Source organism: Aquarana catesbeiana, linkage group LG03 (genome assembly GCF_042186555.1).
Source record: "Aquarana catesbeiana isolate 2022-GZ linkage group LG03, ASM4218655v1, whole genome shotgun sequence".
NCBI lineage: Eukaryota > Metazoa > Chordata > Amphibia > Anura > Ranidae > Aquarana > Aquarana catesbeiana.
The window spans coordinates 652,969,830-652,995,570 of NC_133326.1; the positions used below are offsets into that span (position 1 = coordinate 652,969,830).

At 45.0% G+C, this 25,741-nt stretch overlaps 2 protein-coding genes across 3 annotated transcripts in view; one reads left to right on the forward strand and one right to left on the reverse strand.

Annotated features, from left to right (window-relative positions):
• ECSIT (ECSIT signaling integrator) overlaps positions 1 to 20,669 on the reverse strand; it is a 468,974-nt gene extending 448,305 nt beyond the window's left edge. The window contains exon 1 of the mRNA XM_073622686.1: positions 20,468 to 20,669. Coding sequence (XP_073478787.1) covers positions 20,468 to 20,548 — 81 coding nt within the window. The 5' untranslated portion in view covers positions 20,549 to 20,669. The remainder of the gene's footprint in view (positions 1 to 20,467) is intronic.
• The window catches only part of RGL3 (ral guanine nucleotide dissociation stimulator like 3), a 139,298-nt gene that overhangs the window by 3,411 nt on the left and 110,146 nt on the right, over positions 1 to 25,741 (forward strand). For both annotated transcript variants that reach the window (XM_073622683.1, XM_073622684.1), the window contains exon 2: positions 14,852 to 14,979. In XM_073622683.1, coding sequence (XP_073478784.1) covers positions 14,860 to 14,979 — 120 coding nt within the window. In that variant the 5' untranslated portion in view covers positions 14,852 to 14,859. The remainder of the gene's footprint in view (positions 1 to 14,851; positions 14,980 to 25,741) is intronic.

Below are 25,741 nucleotides of genomic sequence, written 5' to 3' on the forward strand. Positions count from 1 at the left end.
TGACATTTGCCAGAATTGCAAAAGCCTGCAACCAGTTAGGGAAAGTACGTGAAATCGGCCGATAGCGGCGTTTTTCCTTGACCTCCTTTTTGTTCTCCTCTGGCTTCAATCCAGATTGAATTTTTCCAGTGGCAGTAACGTGAAGATCTCCACATACTCACCCTTCCAAATTTTTTCCTTAACCTCCGCTTTGAGATGGGCGCCCAGGGGACCCTCGAAACAAACGTAGACCTTGCACTTCGCGGAGTCAGCCAAATGACCAGAATCCGCCTTTTTGTCCCCCGTCTTATCTTGTTTGTCCGACGCTGAAGCACTAGCCGGGATCACGGGGACAGTAACCCCCCCTTGAACTTCCCCAGAGCAGTAGCCGCCTGCAACCCATCCAAACCACTGGTTCCGCTGACGGGCAAGGGGGAAACAGCTGTACCCCTCACCCCTGTGGTGGAGCCCACGCTGTCACTGGGGGTGCTCTGGCTCCATCGCCTGGTTCAAACCGCTGGACTAAGTCTCGTAAACCACACAAGTCCCTAAGGCCTACCCCTGCCCCGGGTCCCATTGCCACCTGCTATCGCCAACCTACCTGTCACAGTAGATCTTGCAACAAAGAACAAATAGATAAAGAAGAGGCACACTCACCGGGCTGCCCAGGACTGGGCCCAACAGCCGCCGTGCCGGAATCCCTTGGTGCCGGATGTCCCTAGTCCTCGTCCACCTCTGACCAGGACAGTTCTCCTTCCGACCTGGCGTCACTCACCGCTGGCCGCACGATCACTGATTGCACCCCAGGGGCCCCTGACCTGTTTGCCGAGGGTCTGTGTTGCTAGTCCCTCCTGCTTCTCCTGCCAGGAGCACCAGACCCGCTCACCGACCTCCTGGATTGACTCCGGGCATGCACAGCTCCAGCACTCCCCAGACTCCGCCCCTCGGGCACTGCATGACTGCCGGCTGCCTCCGAAGCTTGGCCGTGTCTTGCCGAATAAGTTCCCTCGGCGGATAAGTTCCCCCCCTGTACTGCGCAGGCGCAGCGCCTGCGCAGTATGAACTACTAACAGCCGCCGGAGATAGCCGAAGCTCAAAATCCACAATCAGCTGTACACGGCGCCTGCGCTCTGGGTCCAGGTTCCTTCCCTACCATCCAAGTGGACTTAGATGGGGAATCTAAAAGAGCCGAGCGCAGCGAGGCCGTGCCCGAAGCATGGCGAGCGAAGCGAGCCCACGAGGGGCCCTCTTACAGGCGCCGTCTACAGCTGATTTGGACCTATTCCCCTTCGGCTATTTCTGCCGGATCCTACTGCGCAGGCGCAGCGCCTGCACAGTAGAGGGGGGTCCTTATCCGCCGAGTGGAACTTTCTCGGCAGAACACCGGCATCCACCTTCTGTGCTCTCCCACGCCGAGCCGCCTGCCTGCCCTGGCCTGCAGCAGTAGGAGCAGTTGTTTGCTCCGGACACCAGCGACGTGCCGGAAGGGAGGAGCCATGTGCGGCACTCCCCTCCCGCTGAGCGACGTCCACGGCGCGGATTCCTCCCGGCCTCACCTCCTTGCGGAGCCATAGCATGCTGGGCTGAGGGAGCCGGAGGGTCCCAGTCGGGTCTCCGGGAGTGACGCTGACCTCCGGGTGAGGGGTCCGGACTGAATCGCTCTGGCGGCCGCGACTGCCGAGAGTGGGATCCCCTGTCCCCCTTGTGACCGTTGCTGTGTCCTGCTCCCCCACCAATGTAGCCACCTGAGACTGTAGCCAGTCTGTGCCCTGGGAGGCTGCCGCAGCCCAAAGATGCGAGATTAGTCGCTCCAAATCCGCCATGGGTCCTGTAGGGGAAAACGAGAAACAGGACAGGTCCCAAGCTGCTTCTTCTCCTTCAGCTTCCGACTGGCCCCTCACTGATCACCCCTCCCCCTAAACTTCCCCTCTCAGCCCCTAGCAATACCCCCTGTCTTAAAGAGCTACCTACACTATTCTTTTCTTGCTGTCCTACTGTCCACCCGTCATGCTGTCCCTCCGCTCATTTTTCTTCTTTCTTTTCTGCTCCAGGAGTCCCTGAATGCCTCCAGGCAGCCATATTGCATTACATTTTTAATAACATTCAATTACAATATGACTTGTGTAGCAATTATATACGCTATATTATTTTTTTTTATTTGCTATTTTTTCCCCACGAAAGTGGAGTTTCCCTTTAAGGCTTCTTCTACATGGGCTGTCGAGGGAGCGGTAAAATCAGGCGACTGACCTGCAGTTTTAACACCCCCCTGGCCACCCACCTAAATGGGAGGAGGCTATTCACATGCGTCGCCTGTTGAACTCGGCAGTTCAGGTGAGTGGGGCTGTGCCACCACCATGAACCAAATGCTTGGCTCGCAGTTGCAGCACATTAGTCCTATTATAAACTGCTGTTCAGAATAAGGGATAAAGGAGAAAATTGCTTAGGTGCACTCTGAAAAGCGATCCACTGCAGACCGCTTTTCAAAGGATCTGTGAACCTAGCCTAAAGCCGAAATGTGTATCAGGGTCCTTCTAACCCTCTTGTATTGACTTGTATTGTAATGTCTCCCTTTACATCATAAATCTGTTATTATAGAGCTGTTGGCACTATATAAATTCTGTGACATAGAATTCAGTAAATGAAAGTGGCGGGCCAAGGACATTTAGGTTGGGGAGGAAAGTGCTAGATAATGCTGGATGTCCTCCAGCCAGGAAATGAGATAGGCTCTATGGGACTTTTAATGCACAATATGAGAAGCTCACAGTGTTCAGTGAGATCAGAGAAAGTAATTTCAGTATAAGAGAGGAGCAGGGCCGGGACAAGGGGTGGGCAGGAGGGACAGCTGCCTCGGGTGCAGTGAAGCAAGGGGGCAAAGAACGAATGCAGGGTGGCACGTATTAACATTAGGGGAAGGGGGGCACAGTTCTGGATCCTTGCCCTGGGGAGCTGGACAACCCTGTCCCGGTACTGTGTACAACTGTAACCCCCCCCCCCCGCCTTATCCAAAAGCCCAGAGATTTCTATAGGGTGCCGCCATCTTGGATGTGACGTCAACAGTCCCAGCTCTCTGTAGTGACACTCTGTAATATTCCCCTTGGCAGCTCCATAAAAGTTTATGTATGGAGGGGAGGGGCAGAGGAGCTTGGCCAGCACAGAGAGGAATTGGACACTCCAAAGAGAGAAGAGAGCTTTGACCTGCTTGAAAGAAAGGGGGCGCTGTGCTCGGGAATGGGGGTAAAACAGGTAGATTGCAAAAGAAAAAAAAAATGAATTGCAAAAAGAATAAAACAAATAAGCATTTAGCCCCCAAATGCAGCTTTGAAATCGTACTACTTCAGCATGATTTTAAAGCCTCCGGTCAGTGCGATTTCACGTGCAGGTTGCTGGCATCTATGCGACTTTATGCACAGATGTCAATAAAAGTCACACACATGAAATCTGCAAAAATAGTGCAGGAAACTTTTCAAAAATTGGTGCAAGTCGGAGTTGCACCAATGTGAACAGTTCCATAGCCAGAAATAGGGTGCGACTTGTCATGCGACTTTGCTTTAAAGTCATTTTTTTGGTGACAGGGACTCACTCTTCTGTACAATTGTCCTCAGTTCTCCCCACCCCCTCTGTCACCAGCTCATGTACTTATCTTCCCCGTCCATCCAGCCATCTTCTCAGTACAGCCCTGCCCAGAGCCGCACAGCCTCCAGAACAGCAATGTCCCCAGCGGCTCTCCCTCTCCGGGTGCCAGTGTGCCCCGCTGATTGCTATGGGTGAGCCGTACTCATGGTCAGGTCCAGAAGACCAGCACAGCCACCAGGCCACAGATCAGTGAAGACCTCCAGATGGAGGAGGAAGGTATTTATACTGGGGGGGGGGGGCACACTCAGGGGGGTGGTGGGATATGATCAAAGGACGAATGTACCAAGGGTGCAGTACAACACCCATTGTGGGAGATACAACTGGCATGACATTGCCTCCCCGAAAATGCTAGTTACCTGGCTGTCACACTGATGCTTTGTCCTTCCACCTCAACTTGTGTCTGGTAATGGCTGGATTGGGTGAATGTTATCCCATGTCTATGTCCAAGTGAAAGTAAAAGAAAAATTCCCACATTTTGGGTTGTGCTCAGAAAAGTAATAGAGGGGAAATCTTCCAATGGGGACGTTAGGTCTGGTGACCTGGGGGCCCCCAAGGGATTTCCTTAATTTCCAGGTGTTTTCCCCCTCACTTCCTGTTTTGGCTTTGAGACAGGAAGTGAAGGTTCTTAATTTGCAGGGATTTCCCACTCACTTCCTGTTTTGGCTATGAGACAGGAAGTGAAGTTTCTTAATTTGCAGGGATTTCCCACTCACTTCCTGTTTTAGCTATGGGACAGGAAGTAAAGGTTCTTAATTTGCAGGGATTTCCCACTCACTTCCTCTTTTGGCTATGAGACAGGAAGTGAAGGTTCTTAATTTGCAGGGATTTCCCACTCACTTCCTGTTTTAGCTATGGGACAGGAAGTGAAGGTTCTTAATTTGCAGGGATTTCCCACTCACTTCCTCTTTTGGCTATGAGACAGGAAGTGAAGGTTCTTAATTTGCAGGTGTTTTGCCCCTCACTTCCTGTTTTGGCTATTGGGACAGAAAGTGAAGGTTCTTAATTTGCAGGGATTTCCCACTCACTTCCGGTTTTGGCTATGGGACAGGAAGTGAAGGGAAATCTCCCCAATGGGACACAGACGGCAAAAAAATAAACTGACAGAGGTTGTATCCCCCCCTCTTACTTAGGGTTGCCACCTGTCTGGGATTCACCCGGACAGTTCGGGTGTGGAATCATGTGTCCGGGTTTCCAACTGCCTGAAACCCGGACACATTATTCAGACTGGACTTTGGCCTCCCAGCAGAGTTGCTGGCTCCAGTTGTCTAAGCTGAGAGTGTCTGTTACTCTCTTTCACACTGCCCAAAGTCAGCACTAACAATCCCCCCACATACAGATGGGAGAGGAGAGAGGGCTCGATCTGCTCCTCTTCCTCCCCCCTACCCCTCTGTGTCTGCCCAGGAAAGTGGGGGCTGGAAATTTGAAGTCCATCAGCCTCAGATACATCTGGATGAGAGGTGCTGACTGCCAAGGGATGAGTGAGCTCACCATCCATCCCTGTCTGTGACTGAAGTCTCCCCCTTCTCTCGCCTGCCTCTGAGTGAGTACACTAAGGTAGATCAGGGTTCTCAGAGCACCCCTTATATCATAGTTACCCTTTTCACCAGAGGCCACAGCGTTCCCCTTTACATCAGAGTACTCTCTGTGCATCAGAGTTCTCAGTGTTCCCCCTTAAATCAGGGTTCCCAGAGCATCCCTTATGTTAGAGTCCCCAGAGTTCTCCCTTACATCAGAGTCTGCAGAGTCCCGTTTTACAGTGTAAGGGAACTCTGGGATTCCCAGATGCAAAAGGGGAACTCTGTGGATTCTGATGTAAAGGGGGACTCTTGTGATTAATTTCATATGATTAGAAATGTCATTTAATTGCAAAATATATGTATAGTTTATACTATAAAAAAAATTGCTGTGCGCCGCTAAAGTGTTCGGGTTTGATTTGATGAAAAGCTGGCAACCCTACTCTTACTCTATCCAAAATGAAAACAAAAAGTTTGCCTATAGTTCTACTTTAAAAGTGTTCTTAAACCCACAGCAGTAAAATCAGTCTGTATATGCAGTAAAGCATGCTTGTGGAACCGAAGGGGTTAATCTTCTGCATTGTGCAAAAAAAGGCTGTTTGGTCCTGTGTTCTTTGATCCTCCCCTTCTTCCACAATCCCCAATCCATCTCCTTATAGAACAGAGCCTTGGGGGGCAAGCTGCACATGCTCAGATTTGTGTGTATTGCTAGAGAGTTTTTGTTTTGAGAGTACATGTGATCAGCACAGGGCCAATCGGCTCTGTCCAGACAGAGGGTCAGAGGTCCTGTAGCCTCATGGAATCGTCAGAAGAGGATGAAATCTCCTACAAGCTTTACCCAGTGCCCAGCCGAACACTGAAATAAGTCACAAGACTGCTATATACTGCTGATGAGAAAAGGTATTTATCTGTTTATATTTATTAAAATAATTGCATTTCCATGTTCTGTGTACTGTGGGAGACCAGATATAGTGAATGCAGGGTCCTGGGTTTAGTAACACTTTAACCACTTGCTGACCACCCTATAGCAGTTTTACTGCTACAGGGTGGCAACTGTGTGCCGGATCACGTATATATACCTGATTTGGCATTTCTGCCTGCAGAGGGGCGCTATATTCACAGCAGAAGCCGATCTGCGGGTGTCAGGTACTGAATGTCAACCGGCACCCACTGATCGTCGGCCAGAGACATATAATGGAGCTTGTAAACAAGGGGGGGAAGGGATGGATTCTGTGTTCGTGCAAAGCAGGAAATAAGATTCATCACATCCCTTAGTAAAAGCACCTCCTACTGTACACATAAACACTGGCTAGGCACACAGTTAACCCTTTGATTGCCCTAGATGTTTAACCCCTTCCCAACCAGTGTTATTAGTACAGTGACAGTGCATATTTTTAGGACTGTACACTGTATTAGTGCCACTGGTTCCCACAAGGTGTCAGTTAGTGTCCGATTGTCCACCGAAATATAGCAGTCCTACTATAAGGCTCCATTCACACTAGCGCGTTTTTTGATGCATTTTGCATTTTGCAGACATGCATGGGAATTTTTTAACATGGGTGCCTATGGAACATGTTCACATCAATGCCTTTTTGTATTTCTGTGTTTTTGGAAAGGGTTGGGGACTTTTTTTCATGCAAAAAGCAGCTTTTTGCATGTAATGGAATTCAATGGACAAGCATCAAAAACGCAAGTGCAGCGTTTTTGCAGCGTTTTTGCTGTTTTTTTGTTTGTTTTTTTTTCTTTGGACTGTATACAGTAAAAAAAAAAAAAAAAAACTGTAGAAAAAAAAAAAAAAAAACGCAAAACGTGGCAAAAACGCGGCAAAAACGCTGCTCAAAAACGTGGCAAGCATGAAAAAAAAAACTCCAAAAACGCTCAAAAGCAACATGCATAGGTGTGAATCGAGCCTAAGTCACTGATTGCTGCCATTACTATTATACAAAAAATATTCCCGTATATATCCCATAGTTTGTAGATGCTATAATGTTCCTGTAAACCAATCAATATACACTTATTGGGATTTTTTTTACCAAAAAAATGTAGCAGAATATATATTGCCCTAAATTTATGCAGAAATTATATTTTTTTTCTTTTTTTAATGGGAAATGTTTTTTTCTTTTTAATTGTCGGTCTTATTTTCTTTATAGCGACATCCTCTCCCGCTGCTTGTAAAAGCAATCCAGCCACTAGAATTGCTTTTAGAAGAGAGCCGGCCGTTGGCTCTAAAAAATGGTATGGGAATGATGCCTGCAGCTGCGAGCATCTTCCCGGTATAACCCCTTGAAGTCCAGCGATGTGGTCAACAAGTGGTTAATTTTTTTTTAGTTACCTCAAATGCCTTGTGCTACTTCAGGGGTCCCCCTTTCGGGGGAAGCCCTCACCTAGTACTTGGAAGTCCGACTTCATCAAGTGCCTAAGGAGTAGAGCCTGCCTGGTTTTGGCCAAGGTGGACTAGAGTACTGTGCCCCTGTCAGGAGCCTTGTGCCACGGGGGGTTCAGGGACTGAGGCCCTTCCTCTTTGGTGGTTGGATCATACTATATCCTTGTGCACTTTTTTCTGTGTGCTGTGATTTCACGGTTTACTTTTTTTGTTCATAGTGTTTTTTGTGGCGACAACATTGCACAGCTTCATGACCACAGCATGTGAACACATTGCAGCTTATAGCGGGTAGGGAGGCTAAAAACGTGGCTCAACCGAATATTTTTAACACCTCCCAACCACTAGTCTAAGTGAATAAGTGGTCTAAGTCACAGTAGCTAAGTGGTTAGCACTTCTGGCGGGCAGCACTGGGTCCATTGGTTTGAATCCCAACCACAGCACTACCTGTCTGGAGTTTACATGTCCTTCCACACGCCAAAGACATGCTGGTAGGTTAATTGGATCCTGTCTATGGTGGCCCTAGTATGTGTATGAATGAATGTGAGTTAGGGACCTTAGATTGTAAGCTCCTTGAGGGCAGGGACTGATGTGAATGCACAATATACTTTACATGTAAAATGTCAGTGCTGTTGTAGCGGTACCCTCTTGGAGTGTTGTAGTCCATCTGTCACCCAGGCACAAAGTTCTCATTCACCCTCAGGCAGAAAACCTGGCCTTGAACTTTGTTTTTATTTTTATTGAGGGGAAAAAACTCGGATGGGGATGGGATTTTCATGAGATGCCCAAACTGATTTGCAGAACAATATATACAGTGGGGCAAAAAAGTATTTAGTCAGCCACCAATTGTGCAAGTTCTCCCACTTAAAAAGATGAGAGAGGCCTGTAATTGTCATCATAGGAATACCTCAACTATGAGAGACAAAATGTGGAAACAAATCCAGACAATCACATTGTCTGATTTTTGAAAGAATTTATTTGCAAATTATGGTGGAAAATAAGTATTTGGTCAACATCAAAAGTTCATCTCAATACTTTGTTATATATCCTTTGTTGGCAATGACAGAGGTCAAACATTTTCTGTAAGTCTTCACAAGGTTGTCACACACTGTTGCTGGTATGTTGGCCCATTCCTCCATGCAGATCTCCTCTAGAACAGTGATGTTTTGGGGCTGTCGCTGGGCAACACGGACTTTCAACTCCCTCCAAAGGTTTTCTATGGGGTTGAGATCTGGAGACTGGCTAGGCCACTCCAGGACCTTGAAATGCTTCTTACGAAGCCACTCCCTCATTGCCCGGGCAGTGCGTTTGGGATCATTGTCATGTTGAAAGACCCAGCCACGTTTCATCTTCAATGCCCTTGCTTATGGGAGGAGGTTTGCACTCAAAATCTCACAATACATGGCCCCATTCATTCTTTCATGTACACGGATCAGTTGTCCTGTTCCCTTTGCAGAGAAACAGCCCCAAAGCATGATGTTGCCACCCCCATGCTTCACAGTAGGTATGGTCTTCTTTGGTTGCAACTCAGCATTCTCTCTCCTCCAAACACGACGGTTCTACTTTGGTTTCATCTGACCATATGACATTCTCCCAATCCTCTTCTGGATCATCCAAATGCTCTCTAGCAAACCTCAGACGGGCCCGGACATGTACTGGCTTAAGCAGGGGGACACGTCTGGCACTGCAGGATCTGAGTCCCTGGAGGCGTAGTGTGTTACTGATGGTAGCCCTTGTTACGTTGGTCCCAGCTCTCCGCAGGTCATTCACTTGGTCCCCCCCCCGTGTGGTTCTGGGATTTTTGCTCACCGTACTTGTGATCATTTTGACCCCACGGGGTGAGATCTTACGTGGAGCCCCAGATCGAGGGAGATTATCAGTGGTCTTGTATGTCTTCCATTTTCTAATTATTGCTCCCACAGTTGATTTCTTCACACCAAGCTGCTTGCCTATTGCAGATTCAGTCTTCCCAGCCTGGTGCAGGTCTACAATTTTGTTTCTGGTGTCCTTCGAAAGCTCTTTGGTCTTCACCATAGTGGTGTTTGGAGTGTGACTGTTTGAGGTTGTGGACAGGTGTCTTTTATACTGATAACAAGTTCAAACAGGTGCCATTAATACAGGTAATGAGTGGAGGACAGAGGAGCCTCTTAAAGAAGAAGATACAGGTCTGTGAGAGCCAGAAATCTTGCTTGTTTGTAGGTGACCAAATACTTATTTTCCACCATAATTTGCAAATAAATTCTTTCAAAAATCAGACAATGTGATTGTCTGGATTTGTTTCCACATTTTGTCTCTCATAGTTGAGGTATACCTATGATGACAATTACAGGCCTCTCTCATCTTTTTAAGTGGGAGAACTTGCACAATTGGTGGCTGACTAAATACTTTTTTGCCCCACTGTATAGGACCAACTATATACACCTCCAATATATACAAATCCAATCTTCAGCACAACACTTGCTTGCAGACTATCTCTCCTTAACACCTCCAGCACATCACTTGCTTGCTCTTCCAGGACCAGCTAGCACTGATTTGTAGGCCGGACACTGACTTAGCCAGGCCTAAGGTGAATGCCCTTTGCAGGCAGGGACCGCAGGCCCCTTTAGTGTAGCAAAAATATGTTAGTCCTTAGTGCTAGCTGTCCATGTGGCTTCTGAGCCCAGTACCACATCTTCAGGCCCTGCAAGCCCTCATGGTTGCAGGTGCCTCTCTCCACTGCCCATGACACACCAGTCCACTACTCTGGCTCTTCACCCATCCCAGACTGCAATCTTCCAGTCCTCTCAGGCATGCCTCCCCTGTCCTCTCCTGACGGTGTGTCACTCACCAGCCCTCTTGGCTGTGACCTGTTGTTCCTCTCCTGGAAACTTTGCCTGGCAGTGCTCTTCCACTGTCCTCTCCTTGCTCCCGTGCCACCTGTCCAGGACACCTCCTTGTGTCCTGGGAAGGGTCCTGGCCCCAAGGTCACCTCCCCTCAGAATGAGGGGCTCCCTCCAAGGCCACAACAGCCTAGCAGTCCATCTCTAGCTTCCTCCCGAACAACTCCTCCCCCAGCTGGGCTGACCCTGGGTATTTAATCCAGATTGGGGATTGGTCAGGGCTCCTCAGAACACCCCATGCAGCTCCACCTCCCCTCTCCTCCTTCCTTTCCAGAAAACACTAGAACATTTTGGAAGGAAGCGGGATGTCTTAGTGATACCACCTGTGAGTCACCCAGCCCTACTCTGAGTCACTCCCAACCCAGATCAAAACATACTCAGGCTTGGCTGCCAGCCAAGCCTGGAAATGTACCTACTCTCACAAAAAAAAAAACATACACTATCCTTCTAGCACACTAGAGGGTGCTACACTATGTAAGTACCTGTAATAATAAATGAGGCCTAAATGTTTAGGGGTGTCTACTACACTGATTTCCAGCTTCCACAGGTATGGTACATACTAACATTGATGCAGGCTGGACCAATATAACAAAAAATTGCCATATCTAAACCTCATCTTTATTTGCTGTATGTATCCCCACTTCCTGTCCTGGTGACAACAAATTGAGAGTAAATCTAACCAATCAAGACAGAAAAAGCTTGGCAGAAGTTCTAAAGCTTCCGCACTCTATACAAAACTAAAACAAACTTGTCTGGATTTCCACTTTAAAGCCAAACTCTGGGCACAAAAACGTTCATTAAAAAATATTCCTCAGTAACCACAAAGATTATGAATCCAGTTTGTGTGCACCAAAATGTCTTTGCTTAACCTTGTTAAAGTAGTGCTGTACATAGCCTGTGCAGAGAGGAGAGCTGTGGGAGGGACCCAGCAGGCTCCACCCACTACAGACTTCCTGCAGAAAACTACAGGAGGGGGCGGAGACAAGACCAGTCCCCCTGCACAAGGAGAGAGAGCAGCAGTGAGCGGTCTTTATCACAGGAAGCTCCTGCACAGAGGGAAAGTCTCACACTGGATTACTGCACAGATCTGGAAGAAATACACAAATCACACCAAGATTAAAGGAAGAATACACATGGCTCTGGTATTTAGACAATATCTGTTTAGTCCGGAGTTTAAATTTCAGGGCGTCTTCCTGACAAAATTCGATATAATCTAGGGATGCACCAATACCATCTTTTTCACAACTAGTACGAGTACCGACACTTTTTTAGTACTCGCCAATACCAATTAACGATACCTAGCGCAACTGTTTTGTTTACACTTCACCTGTAAGACATGGTACAAAGCATTGAAGAGTTTACGAATGAAATAAATGTACTTATTTTTTATATTTGCACTTTTTTCAATGTGAAACGTATAAATATATGTTAAAGATGTAAAAATTTTAACAAACAAAGCAAACAAAAAAAAAAGTTTTAACTATCATTTGTTTATAAAATAGAAGTGAACAAAAAAAAAATCAGCAGGAAAAGAATAATTAAATGGAGAAGGAGAATAAAGAATTAATTAAAGTGATTGTAAGGGTTCGTCTTTTTTTTTTTTTAAATAACAAACATATCATACTTACCTCCACTGTGCAGCTCGTTTTGCACGAGTGGCCCCGAACCTCGTCCTCTGGGGTCCCCCCGGCGACTCTTGCGGCTCCTCCCTGCATCAGATAACCCCCTAGGAGAAGCGCTCTCCCGAGGGGGTTACCTTGCGGGCGCGCTCCCGAGTCCAACATTTGGCATCCATAGCCTAATGTATGACACAGCCCCGCCCCCAGCGCCCATGACATTGGATTTGATTGACAGCAGCGGGAGCCAATGGCTGCGCTGCTATCAATCTATCCAATCAAGAGCCGAGAACCCCGGGCAGAGAGACAGCGCGTCCCCGCCAGGGGCTCAGGTAAGTAAAACGGGGGAGGCTGGGGGGCCGGTCACTGCCAGGTGTTTTTTTGAAAAAACACAAAGTTTTACAACCCGTTTAAGGCTGATTATTATAAGGCTTATTTAAAAAAAATTTTTTTTAATTTGACAGGTTGCTTAAATTTGACTTCATCTGCAAAATAAAGTTCATCCCTTTGATCTGCAGATGAATAAGCAGAAAGATACAAGAAGATACAATGTTTCTTTTTATCTTTCTGTTTCAGTGGCTGAGCAATGTTGTTGATAAAAATTGCCCCAGCTGCTTTTTATTTTTTGTTTACACTTCATCTGTCAACAGGGCAACCTCACTGACAGCTGAAAGAGTCATCGGTTGATCAGGATGCAGCGGCCCCACCTTCTAAACAACCGATAATTGTCGTCTTTTTTTGTTTACATGTCAGCTGTCAGCGGGGGGATCCTGATGACAGCTAATAGAACCGAGCCTGAAAGTATCGGTTTCAGGTAACAGAGCATTTGCACGAGTACAGATACTTTTGCAAATGCTTAGAACCGGCACCAGTACTGGTACTGGTATTGGTGCAACCCTAATATAATCCAATGCAAGGTCACTTGCACTCGAGCACTTACCTTTTTGGTGGACCGTGTGTTGAAATGTTGGGGCTTCTCTGCATATATTCCACACTTCTGGGAGTGTACAATACAATCACCAGAATAGTGTAGTAAAGGGACGGAGGAAGTCAAGGAATTCAGGGAACAGAATGTGCCGAGGTTTACCCATTATTTATTTATATTTTTTAATGCGCCCCCCTCCCCCCAGGCTTTGATCTGTTTTCAATGCCTTTCATTATAAAAGCAGGAAACTCCAACACTGAGCGCCCCTCGTCTCAGCCTCCTGTTTGTCCACATGAAGGTTTTATCATCAAGTTTAATTTCTTCTGCTCTTTCCTGGTTCTACAATACAATGTGAGGCCGTTCTTCATCATGGCGATCGATCATCCCTTTACACTGCGCTCAGGGGGAGTCAGATGGAGGCACAGGTTTTCAAATTCATCCCATCATCAGTCATCTGTTCTCTTCTAGTTTTTGCCATGCTGTTTGTTATTTAAACTGTATTAAACCCAAAAGTACAGATGTAATATACTGCCACTTACCAATCTTTAGATATGTTGGCTGCATTAGTTTTCCTTTTTTAGGCTTTTTTTCACTCTGTTTTCACCTGCAGATCTGGCTAGTAACGCACCTCCTGTATTGGACTGCCTCCACTCTGGATGATGGAGCATAGGGGGAACATTGGGACAGCAATATTGTTAGTCTGGGGGGGGGGGGCAGTGTTAGATGTACTAGCAGATTTAGATCATTAGATTAAAATAAAAGAAAGAACACGTAAAAAGGAAACTAATGCACCCATCACATCTAAGAATTGGGAAGCTGCAATAAAATAAATGTTTGCTTTTGGGTTTAATACCTATTAAGATGACAATACAATTTGGGAGTTTACTAGCACACCCTGCTTAAATATTTAGATGGGCCAACTGATAAGGGATGTGTCACTCCTCCTACTCTTTCACAGATGTGTGTAAATTTCAACTTGAGCTACTGAGCTCTGCAAACATCCAGGAGGTAAGGAGAAACTAGAAATATGTTCAATAGCCTAAAGTGCCATCTTCAGGCTGGATTAAAAAATACCTGCGGCAGGCTGGCACGGCTGTGCGAATCATCATAGCTGTAAGTCAGCGCTTTAAAAACTCTAGGGGGGCGCGGCGCAGGAGCCGATTCGTGCATCCAGCAGCCGCAATGTCCGCCGGCGACCTGCAATCGCTCCTCAAAGAGCCAGAACGGGGATCTGTCAATGTAAACAGACAGATCCCCTTTCTGTCAGGGAAGTAGAGAGAGATCTGCTGCCCCTAGTGATCAGGAACAGCGATCTCTCTGGTTCCTGTCAGTGCACTGCCCCCACAGTTAGAAACACCTCCCTAGGGAACACTTAACCCCTTGATCGCCCCCTAGTGTTAAACCCTTTCCTGCCAGTGACATTTATGCAGTAATCAGTGGCTATTTTTAGCTCTGACCGCTGTATAAATGTCAATGGTCCCAAAAAAGTGTCAAAAGTGTTGTTCTGTCTGCTGCAATGTCGCAGTCCTGCTAATAAATCGCTCATCACCACCATTACTAGTAAAAAGTTAATAAAAATTCCATAAATATATAATACATTACATACAATATACGCAATTTTTTTTACCAAAAATATGTAAAAGAATACATATTGGCCTAAACTGATGAAGAAATGTATTTATTTTTTTGGGGTATTTATTATAGCAAAAAGTAAAATATATATATATATATATTTTCAAAATTGTCACACTTTTTTTGTTTATAGTGCAAAAAATAAAAACCACAGAGGTGATCAAACACCACCAAAAGAAAGCTTTATTTGTGGGGAAAAAAAAAGGACGTCAATTTTGTTTGGGTACAGCGTCGCATGTCGCCACACTGTCCAGCTTTCCTTACAACCATATCCATTACTTAATGTTTTCCAGGGGCCGCTATGTTTGGGGACCCAGGCTCACGCAGTAGCCTGTCTTTGGATCTTGATATGAGTTGGGGTATTGTCCTACAAGCCTATCGATGCCTGACAATAGACGGAGAGGATGATACCAGGCATAGGGTGAGTAACAATCTCCCTGATGAGATTTTTCATCCATTCAGAGACTTCCATGATTATTTTAGTTTTTCATTCCACTATGTCAGGGGTCTCCAAACTTTGTAAACAAAGGGCCAGTTTACTGTCCTGCAGACTTTAAGGGGGCTGGTGGTCAGTAGGTGCAAATAAATTACACAGCACCCGAGGCCAGTAGGAATAATGCCCCATGATTGGTGTCAGCGGGAGGAATCGTGCCCCATCATTGGTATCAGCAGGAGAAATAGTGCCCCATCATTGCTATCAGCGGGAGGAATAGTGACCCATCATTGGTGTCAGCGGGAGGAATAGTGCCCCATCATTGGTATCAGCGGGAGAAATAGTGCCCCATCATTGGTATCAGCGGGAGGAATAGTGCCCCATGATTGGTATCAGCAGGGAGAATAGTACCTCATCACTGGCATCAGTGTGAATGAATAGCGCCCCATCATTGGTATTAGTGGAAGGAATAGTGCCCCATCATTGGCATCAGTGGCATGGAATAGTGCCCCACTATTGGTGTCAGTGGAAGGAATAGTGCCCCGTTATTAGTATCAGTAGGAGGAATAGTACCCCATTGTTGGTGTCAGTTGAAGGAATTATGGACCACTATTGGTGTCAGTGTGAGGAACAATATCTTGTATTAGTGGGAGGATTAATGCCCCAATGGCTGGATACTGGGCACATACGGCACACGGGCTGCAGTTTGGAGACCACATCTCTAAATGACTAGATGCTCACTTTCTTCTCATTTGTGCAATGTATAATTTACAATGGTATTGTTTTATTTTCTTATTTCTATTGAGATTTTAGATCATTTTTGTGCATTATGGGTTAGTCTATCTGATTATATATTATATCTTATAGGTTGAATAGGAAACAATTCTGCATATGAAACCATATTCCAAAGGAAAAACAAAGCAAGTACATATCAATGCAAGGTATCTCGATGGACTGAGTATGTTGTTTAACAAAACTGAAATACAATAGAAATGGGAGCCAAGGCGAAGGACATCGGAAATCCCTGAGGGAGGGCAAACATAAATGGGAGCACAAAAGTCTCTCAAATGACAAGATGGGGCAGTCCCACTCAGTCCAACAGACCACAGGGTGCAAACCGTCTTCTCAAGAGGTAGGTAAAGGTTGTTGGGAGGGGTCCTGATAACTACGCTGAATCTCAACTCATGTGGATGATTCCAACCAGGTGAAGGGAAAAAGCAAAAGGATGCCCTTACCAGATCAGGTGGACTCACAGGCCGTGGCGGTGAGTCAAACGAGCATGTACCGTCAGACGGTATGGAGTGAAGATTTGTGGGAAGACTTGTGGAACATCTTGTCAGCAGTCCTCAATTGAAGAACCAACTTGGAGTCTGGGGTCCCCAGGGTACGGTTTCGATCGCCGAATGACCGTTTCCTCAGAGGTCCGTCAAATGTGCAAATAAGCAAGAAAAAAAGAAAAAAACTTCCACATAGTGTGAATCCGTGATTTGTAAAAAAGCATAAGAGCACTTTATTTGAGGAGTGTACTCCCAAAAAAAATATTTTTACAAACGGGGGGCAGTAAAAACTAGGCTCAATATAAAAACCGGCATAGAGAAGTATAAAAATAGCGCAGTGGGTAGTGGTGGGGTATAATCATATGAACCCGTGGGTTTGCCCTCCCTCAGGGATTTCCGATGTCCTTCGCCTTGGCTCCCATTTCTATTGTATTTCAGTTTTGTTAAACAACATACTCAGTCCATCGAGATACCTTGCATTGATATGTACTTGCTTTGTTTTTCCTTTGGAATATGGTTTCATATGCAGAATTGTTTCCTATTCAACCTATAGGTTATCACTGAGTACCCTATTTCTCTACACATATAAATAGCTTTGGATGTTTCACAAAACAACTTTTCTTCACTTCACCTATTTACACTGAAAGTGTTTTTCATTCCTCCTCAAATAACTATATCTACCTGTTTAGCAACAGGAGCCTCATTTTGCACTAGCGCCACACTTTTTTATTTTTAATTCTCATTTGCAACGGTCATATTGCTGTGTTGGCTGCTTTCCTCACATTTAGGAGTTGGCGCAATTTCTACACCTTTCTTTCATATATTATATCTTACATTTTTTTGGCGCTTTAAGCATGGTTGGTGCTCAATATATTTTTTTTATACCTGGGTCTACACTTGTTTTCCTATTGTTGGCCTTAAATATTGGCTACCGAGGTAATAGATTTTAGTGATAAATATGCATTCTTTAGATTAGTTAATTGATGGTTACTCTATCAGCCGTTGTGTTTGTGTTTGGGGTAACAGTTTTAAAATGCATTTATGTGTTAGGATATTGATATATTTTGGAGTTTACAATAAAGTTTGGTATCTTGATAAAGTTTGTTTGGTGGGACAATATTTTTGGATTCTTGATAATGTCTTAAGTTGGGCCATTGCCAGCACCTCATGGCACATAACTCATTAGGTAGTGGTGAGTTAGAAGGTGATAAACAAAATGTTTAACAGATTTTTTATATGGTGATATTTTCAAAAACTTGCAGAGGCTTCTTCTCACTCTGGCAGATTGTTCAAAACTTTGCTATTTGGATACTAGTATAAAGATTAAGATATATAGGAAGCTGGTATAATGTCACAGGGTACAAGAGACCAAGAGATCTGATGGGCTTGGTAGATGATGACAATGTGACGAAACAGGAGACTGGCAAAAAACAACAAGACAGGAGACGGGTACAAAGCAACAAGACAGGATAGCGAGCCCCCTTTGAGTTGGGTCATTAAGCCAATTCCCATAATTGGGTCTACTGTACTGTTTCTGTGAAGAAAGGTCTGAAAACCCAATTCCAACGATCTGGCTTTACTCTCCATGGTCTATGGACCATGACAAGAAACAGATACTTCACTTACCTACGAGAGCCCTCTAGATCCAGTGGTTGCAGGCCAGTTCCATTGGGGGGTGAACTGAACACCTGGACCCAAAAGCCACCAGGGTTGTGGGTTGCAGGGTGTGTGGTCTTGTTGGGGAAGTCATATCACCCCTGCCAATTTGGCTAACACAACTTCACAAGGCCGCCATCTGTTTCCCGAAAAGAACTGGTTTATACTGCGTTAGGTATTGACGGTACAGTTATATTCTCTGAAAGAATAGGAGACCAGTCTAGCATGTTGATCTTCACGAAGCCAAGTTTTGGTTTTCTAATGCTGACACTTCTCACCAAATACATTAAAGAGAAATAGTTTGTATAAAACATTTACTACACACAATAAGCAGTCATTTGTATCCATAGTTTTTTTTCCAAAACTATAGCCAAGAATGCCACACATTTTCTTCATTCGAGCATATAGTAGCTCGTCCCAATGTGGGGTGTTATAGGAGGGGTGCTGAGGCACACACAAAACTGAAGTGAACATATTCTACAGTTTCTATCAAGCTCTGATTAAGTATTAACAGACCGCAGATGATACAGCAGTATAAAACTGGCCAGCAGAAGCATATTTATTATTTTTATAGAATTTGCTGAAAAAACTAGAAGAAAAGACATACAGGAGTGTGTTTTACTACAATAAATAAAAGACCACAGATGACACAGCGGTGTAAAATGGTCCTGCAGCAAGACAGTTTCAAACAAATAATGGAGAATAGGCCAAACTGGTGTATGCCTAACTTTTATTTTATTACATGTGATGGGGGGGGGGGGGATCGAATGTGAGTGATATAAAGTAAAGTAGTGTAGGTGCTATACTTACACTGCAATACTTACTATACTACACTGCAATACTGGGCACTTTCACCCCCTTTCTGCCCAGGCCAATTTTCAGCTTACAGTGCTGTCACACTTTGAATAACAATTTCACGGTCATGCAAATCTGTACCCGTATGACATTTTCATCATTTTTTTTTTTTAAGACACATAGAGCTTTATTTTCGTGGTATTTAATCACCACTGGGTTTTTTATTTTTTGCTAAACAAACAAAAAAAAAGACCAAAAATTGTGAAAAAAAAGTTTCCGTTTTAAAATGTTACAAATAAGTCATTTTTCTTTTTCACTGATGTGCAATGGTGAGGCTGCACTGATGGGCACTGATGAGGCTGCACTGTTGTGTATTGATGAAGCTACACTGATGAGGCTGCACTGTTGTGTATTGATGAAGTTGCACTGATGAGGCTCCACTAATGGGCATGGATGAGGCTGCACTGATGAGTACTGGTGAGTCTGCACTGATGGGTACTGTTGAGTCTGCACTGTTGAGGCTGCACTGATAGGCATTGATGAGGTGGCACTGATGAGCACTGATAGGTGGCACTGATAAGCTGCACTGATCTGCACTGATGGGGCAGCCCTGATTATCCGTGTAAATGTGCCCTGTCAGCCTTGCCAGTTATCGGCTCTCCTTTCCTCACATAGTGACAGCGCATGAGGAAAGGAATGCCAGTATGAAAAGAATGCCAATAACCGGCAAATTTATTTACATGTGATAAGCTGTGATTGGACACAGCTGATCATATGGTAAAGGGCCGCTATGATTGGCCCTTTACCTCGATCTGTGATCAGCTGTGTCCAAAGGACACAGCAGTCACAGAGCATGCCCGATGCCTGCCCCAGGGGCGTGTTCTGGAAGGACGTCCATGGATACCCTCTCAGAACTAGAGAGCTGTGCTGTAGCCATCTATCGGCTAAGGCATGGTATTGAGGTGGTTAAAAAAGGCTCTATCAGTGGCGTAGCGTGGGTTGTCAGCGCCCGGGACGAGGCAAGTAATTTGCGCCCCCTTGACCCACAGACTTACCTATTTTTTTTTGTTTACATCTTTTCTACATTCGAAAATTAGGAGGGGGGATTTTATAATATTTCAGTTAATGGGAGCTACATATGTCATATTCACACTAGAATACTTGTTGCAGCACCGTGCCGGGATCAATACCCCAACGGCACAGTGCTGCAACAAGTATTATAGTGTGAATATGACATACTGTATGTAGCTCCCATTAACTGAAATATTGAAAAAAAAACCCTACTGGGTAGTGAGTCCTAAATCACCAGTGCTGCAAGAAACCTCAACCTCATTGTGCAAATAAAGCACAGGAAATGTCATATAACAATTCATCAAATACAATAATTCTAAGATAGCCCTACTGGGTAGTGAATCCAAATCACCAGTACTGCAAGAACACACAATTGTGCAAAATATATAAATAAACAAACTAATTTCATATAATAATCAATAAAAAGCATCCAAAAACATGGCTATGAATGGACTTTATAGCTATGGATCAACTTTTTATTGATTATTATATAAAATTAGTTTGTTTATTTATATATTTGCACAATTGTGTGTTTTTGCAGCACTGGTGATTTGGATTCACTGAGAGAGAGGCAGAGAGAGACATTGGGATCAGAGAGACTGTGGAGCTGAGGGAAGGGGGGGGCTGAGAGAGGGAGAGGGGCCTGAGAGGAAGATGAGAGAGACTGCTAGCCCTACCTTCCATGCCAGTCTGTCTCCTTGATCCGGGGGTGCTTTGATCCTTCCAGCTATTCCCTGGCAACGTCCACCTCCTTGCATGTCGTCTGGGTCCTCAGTCAGCCTGTTCTCCGGGCCTCATGTTAGTGCGGAGAGGAAGTTTGAGCAATCCATGCTCTGGAGGCACGGGAGATGCTGCGCCCGCCGCTTCTCATCTCTTGGGGGGGCGGGGTCAGGGGGGCTAGGTCAAGGAGGAGGCAGCCATGATGGAACTATTCTCCCCAGTCCCGGGCTCTCAGGCAGCCAGCCTATCTGTCCTCGGCTAAGCCCCTCGCTGATCACGGATCCCCCAGCCGCCCACCCGCACTGCAAGAACGGCCACTGTTGCTGAGCAACGTGGATTCTCCTGCATTATAAGTTTAACAAGGGGCTTTTATCCCCGTGTTAGACGGTCCACACTCATGACAGCGCCCCCCCTAAATTTTGCGCCCGGGGCGGTGGTCCCCCTCGCACCCCCCACGCTACGCCACTGGGCTCTATCAACATCAAATGAAGCCAAAAAGTGGCTTAACCCAAACTTAGGGCACAATCAACATAAAATAAATAAATAATTAAACCTGCAGAATTCACCTCAAACCCAAATCTCATCTGAGATTGATTGACATGATGTGACGGAAGACTGGTACAATGTCATTTTGAGAGAGCACATGCTGGATGGCATAGGAAGCTAGCAAAGTGGGCACAGAAGCTGAGCTAAGATGGCAATGAGCAACAGAAAGGGGCAGCAATGCTGGTATGTGATGTAGGTCATTTGACCAGTTTGATTACAACATACCGAGTAATTACTGTTTTCTTCACATTAATTAAAGGTTTTAAAATTGTAAAGTATGATACCATGACGTTTGAATGTATTTTATGACACCCAGATAAAATCTCTATGGCTTTTAAATTGTTCCCTACAGCATGCCAGCTATTTAAACTATGTGCCAATATGACTGTGTAGACAAACAAGATATTTGGGGGGCACACCCTAAAAGATGCATTAAAGATGGTGCAGCCATAAGACCATACAACAGAACAAAATATTACAGCGCACACATGCAAAAAAGACATTTACCTCCTGCAAGGCTATTTAAAACACCTAGACATTTTCAAAAAACATTATCAAAAAAGATGGGGATTTGGTCACACCATATTGCTATATGGTGCATAAGCCCACTTACTGCGACAAAGTACTCCATGATCAGTGGGTCCTACACTATTCATAGACTGGGAGATCCTGCTTCTCTGAACCATGGGAGCCATACACTCCTCTATATGGGAGAACTAAAGGTCTTCATCCATGACACAGGTGGACACTAATGATAATAATCATATAACAATTCATCAAATACAATAATTCTAAGATAGCCCTACTGGGTAGTGAATCCAAATCACCAGTACTGCAAGAACACACAATTGTGCAAAATATATAAATAAACAAACTAATTTCATATAATAATCAATAAAAAGCATCCAAAAAACATGGCTATGAATGGACTTTATAGCTATGGATCAACTTTTTATTGATTATTATATAAAATTAGTTTGTTTATTTATATATTTGCACAATTGTGTGTTTTTGCAGCACTGGTGATTTGGATTCACTGAGAGAGAGGCAGAGAGAGACATTGGGATCAGAGAGACTGTGGAGCTGAGGGAAGGGGGGGGCTGAGAGAGGGAGAGGGGCCTGAGAGGAAGATGAGAGAGACTGCTAGCCCTACCTTCCATGCCAGTCTGTCTCCTTGATCCGGGGGTGCTTTGATCCTTCCAGCTATTCCCTGGCAACGTCCGCCTCCTTGCATGTCGTCTGGGTCCTTAGTCAGCCTGTTCTCCGGGCCTCATGTTAGTGCGGAGAGGAAGTTTGAGCAATCCATGCTCTGGAGGCACGGGAGATGCTGCACCCGCCGCTTCTCATCTCTTGGGGGGGCGGGGTCAGGGGGGCTAGGTAATAGGACACTCAGGAGGCTTGTGTGTCAGTTTGAGAAGCTGCTTTGATCATTTGCATGTGTGCGCTGTAATATTTTGTTCAATATGACTGTGTAGTAGGACACATGCAGTATTATAGGAAAGACAATAACCCCAACGGATCTTACTATAGTGAAGGGCTGTATTGATGGCACTGTGTTCACTGTAGGCAGGTTTTGCATTCTTATACAAGTCTATGGAAAGCAAAACTCGCTTGAAGCAAGGCAAACGCAAATCAGACGGAAGTCAACTGCAGGTCATGTGCACCTGGTAATAATGAAATGATCAAAGCAGCTTCTCAAACTGACACACAAGCCTCCTGAGTGTCTTATTACCCCTGTAATATCTGATTACAGTAACCCAGCTCCTGAGTGTCTTATTACCCCTGTAATATCTGATTACAGTAACCCAGCTCCTGAGTGTCTTATTACCCCTGTAATATCTTATTACAGTAACCCAGCACCTGAGTGTCTTATTACCCCTGTAATATCTTATTACAGTAACCCAGCTCCTGAGTGTCTTATTACCCCTGTAATATCTTATTACAGTAACCCAGCTCCTAAGTGTCTTATTACCCCTGTAATACTTTATTACAGTAACCCGGCTCCTGAGTGTCTTATTACCCCTTTAATATCTTATTACAGTAACCCAGCTCCTGAGTGTCTTATTACCCCTGTAATATCTTATTACAGTAACCCAGCTCCTGAGTGTCTTATTACCCCTGTAATATCTTATTACAGTAACCCAGCTCCTGAGTGTCTTATTACCCCTGTAATATCTTATTACAGTATCCCAGCTCCTGATTGTCTTATTACCCCTGTAATATCTTATTACAGTAACCCAGCTCCTTAGTGTCCTATTCCCCCTGTAATGTCTTATTACAGTAACCCAGCTCCTGAGTGTCTTATTACCCCTGTAATATCTTATTACAGTAACCCAGCTCCTGAGTGTCTTATTACCCCTGTAATATCTTATTACAGTATCCCAGCTCCTGATTGTCTTATTACCCCTGTAATATCTTATTACAGTAACCCAGCTCCTTAGTGTCCTATTCCCCCTGTAATGTCTTATTACAGTAACCCAGCTCCTGAGTGTCTTATTACCCCTGTAATATCTTATTACAGTACCCCAGCTCCTTAGCGTCCTATTCCCCCTGTAACATCACACAATATGGCTGTAGTTGGTATGTGTCTTCTCTCACTGTTTGACTTGAGTTTTGCTTTGAATTTTAGTGTTTGGGCAACAAATAAGCTGAGATTGCTTGTTTATACATAACATAATGCAGTTTTTACCCATATTAAATCATCCTAACAGAGCAGGCATTCTTTGCAAGACAGAATATCAGAAAAGCACATTTATCAATCTTAGTATTGTGCGGTTTCTGTAAACTACTTTGGCGTTTTTGATTATGCTATGCTCAACTTGAAGTTCTCATGTGGGTATTTAATGATATTGTATAACATTTATTCCAAAATGAAGGTCAACAAAAATCTTAGAAGGTGAGATGGAACAAACCTTTTACTTTTTATGAAACAAATGATATTACATGGGGCCCTATTGAAAGATTTTGTTGGGGTCACCCAGCGACCTCCCTACTGTCATCGATCTTAAAGTGGATGTAAACCCGATTCAGGAAGTTTGAGCTGGGCACATATATCTGCAGTGTTTTGTTATCTCTCTCCAAAGCACTATGTCCTGTAGCTTTCTCCTGCCCCGTTCTTCTGTTATCAGCCTGATAACTCCTAACAAGTTCTGGTCACATATGATAAAAGTAGCCGGAGGTTTTGTGTTAGGGAGGATGCTGTAAATAGATTAGCAGAGTGCTGAACTTTTCAACAATCAGAGCTGAAAGTCTCTACCTATGAGGAGAGGGGGTGTGTGCCTTTGCTCCAATCAGCCTTCTTGGCTGTATGCCCAGGCTTCACTGCAGTGCTAACCAACTGCCATGTGTTCAGTGTGTTTTTCAACATCTCAGATCTAACTTCTGTAAGAGATGGTGTAGCAGTCAATAAAAAAAAACATTCAGAGGAACCCGATGAACAGAACATTTCCGTGCTGGCTGAGACAACCACAAGCTCTAATGCGGGGCCACTGATAAGACAGTACAGCCAGCCCTCCTGTACTGGGCCCAGGCCCCATCAGTTCAAAAGGGGGGCCCGGGCACCTGCTGAGCAGGAGGTCTGGCTGTACTGTGTTATTACAGACACCAATCCTCTTATGCCTCCCTTTGCAGCGGTCTCAGCTTCACCTCTTCTTTCTCCATCCGGCTGCACTGCAGGGGGCTTGGTTCTAGCACATGCGCCCCTTCCTTCTGCTGTCCAGACCCCTTTCCCCCGCAGGTCTGGCTTCCCTCCTCTCCTGCCGGCAGCTGCTGCGGGCACACAGGGGAATGTTTCAGGATGGAGAGCGGTGGAAGGGGCCCGTAAATATGTAATTTACTGGCCCCTTTCATTCCTGAATAAAAACTTAGTGAGAGCGATCACAGTGACCAATCACTCCTGTGTCCATTTGTCACTGAACCATAGTAAACTGCTACTATGCTTCAGTTTGGGAATGAGCAGGAAGCCTCGGAGCGCTTCCAGTTCATTCATCTGTGCAGCTGAGACTGCAGAGAAAAGAACTGATAAATCTATGTCCTCAATCACTTTCGCATCGAGGAAGGGTAGGCTGTGTGGGGCCCAGTGATTTCTAACAGCAACAGCAACCCTGCCCTAATGCCTGGTACACACAATAAGATTATTGAACAAATGATGGTCCTTTTTTTTTTTATTCTGCATGCTAGTCTCATGTCGAAAATGAAGAGGTTACTAAAGTTACAAAAATTCTCATAGGACAGAATAAAAATTCAGAAGTGATGTAATGTATTGCAATATTGTATTTATGGATGCCAACTGTACTGATTAACCAAAAATCATACGATCTGGTATCGTACGAGAAACATCTTTGTGTTTGTCCCTTTGGATAATATCGGATGAACTGTCGTGATCGGCTCTGTAAACCTGTGTGCAAATCATCAGATTATCGTACGATCGCTTCGAAAGCGGTATTTTCCGTCCCACTTTCTGGTCATGTGTACAGGCCTTATGGGAAAAAAAATTATACTGCTAAGCCAGCTAAAGAAATCCCCTTACTGCAGATCCTACAAAGAGGGATTTGTGACTAGGCAATCATTTTGAAGCCCCGGAAGGATTTACCCACTTCCTGACCAGGCCATTTTTTGCGATACAATTGCATGGTCGTGCGACGCTGTACCCAAACAAAATTGATGTCCTTTTTTTACTACAAATA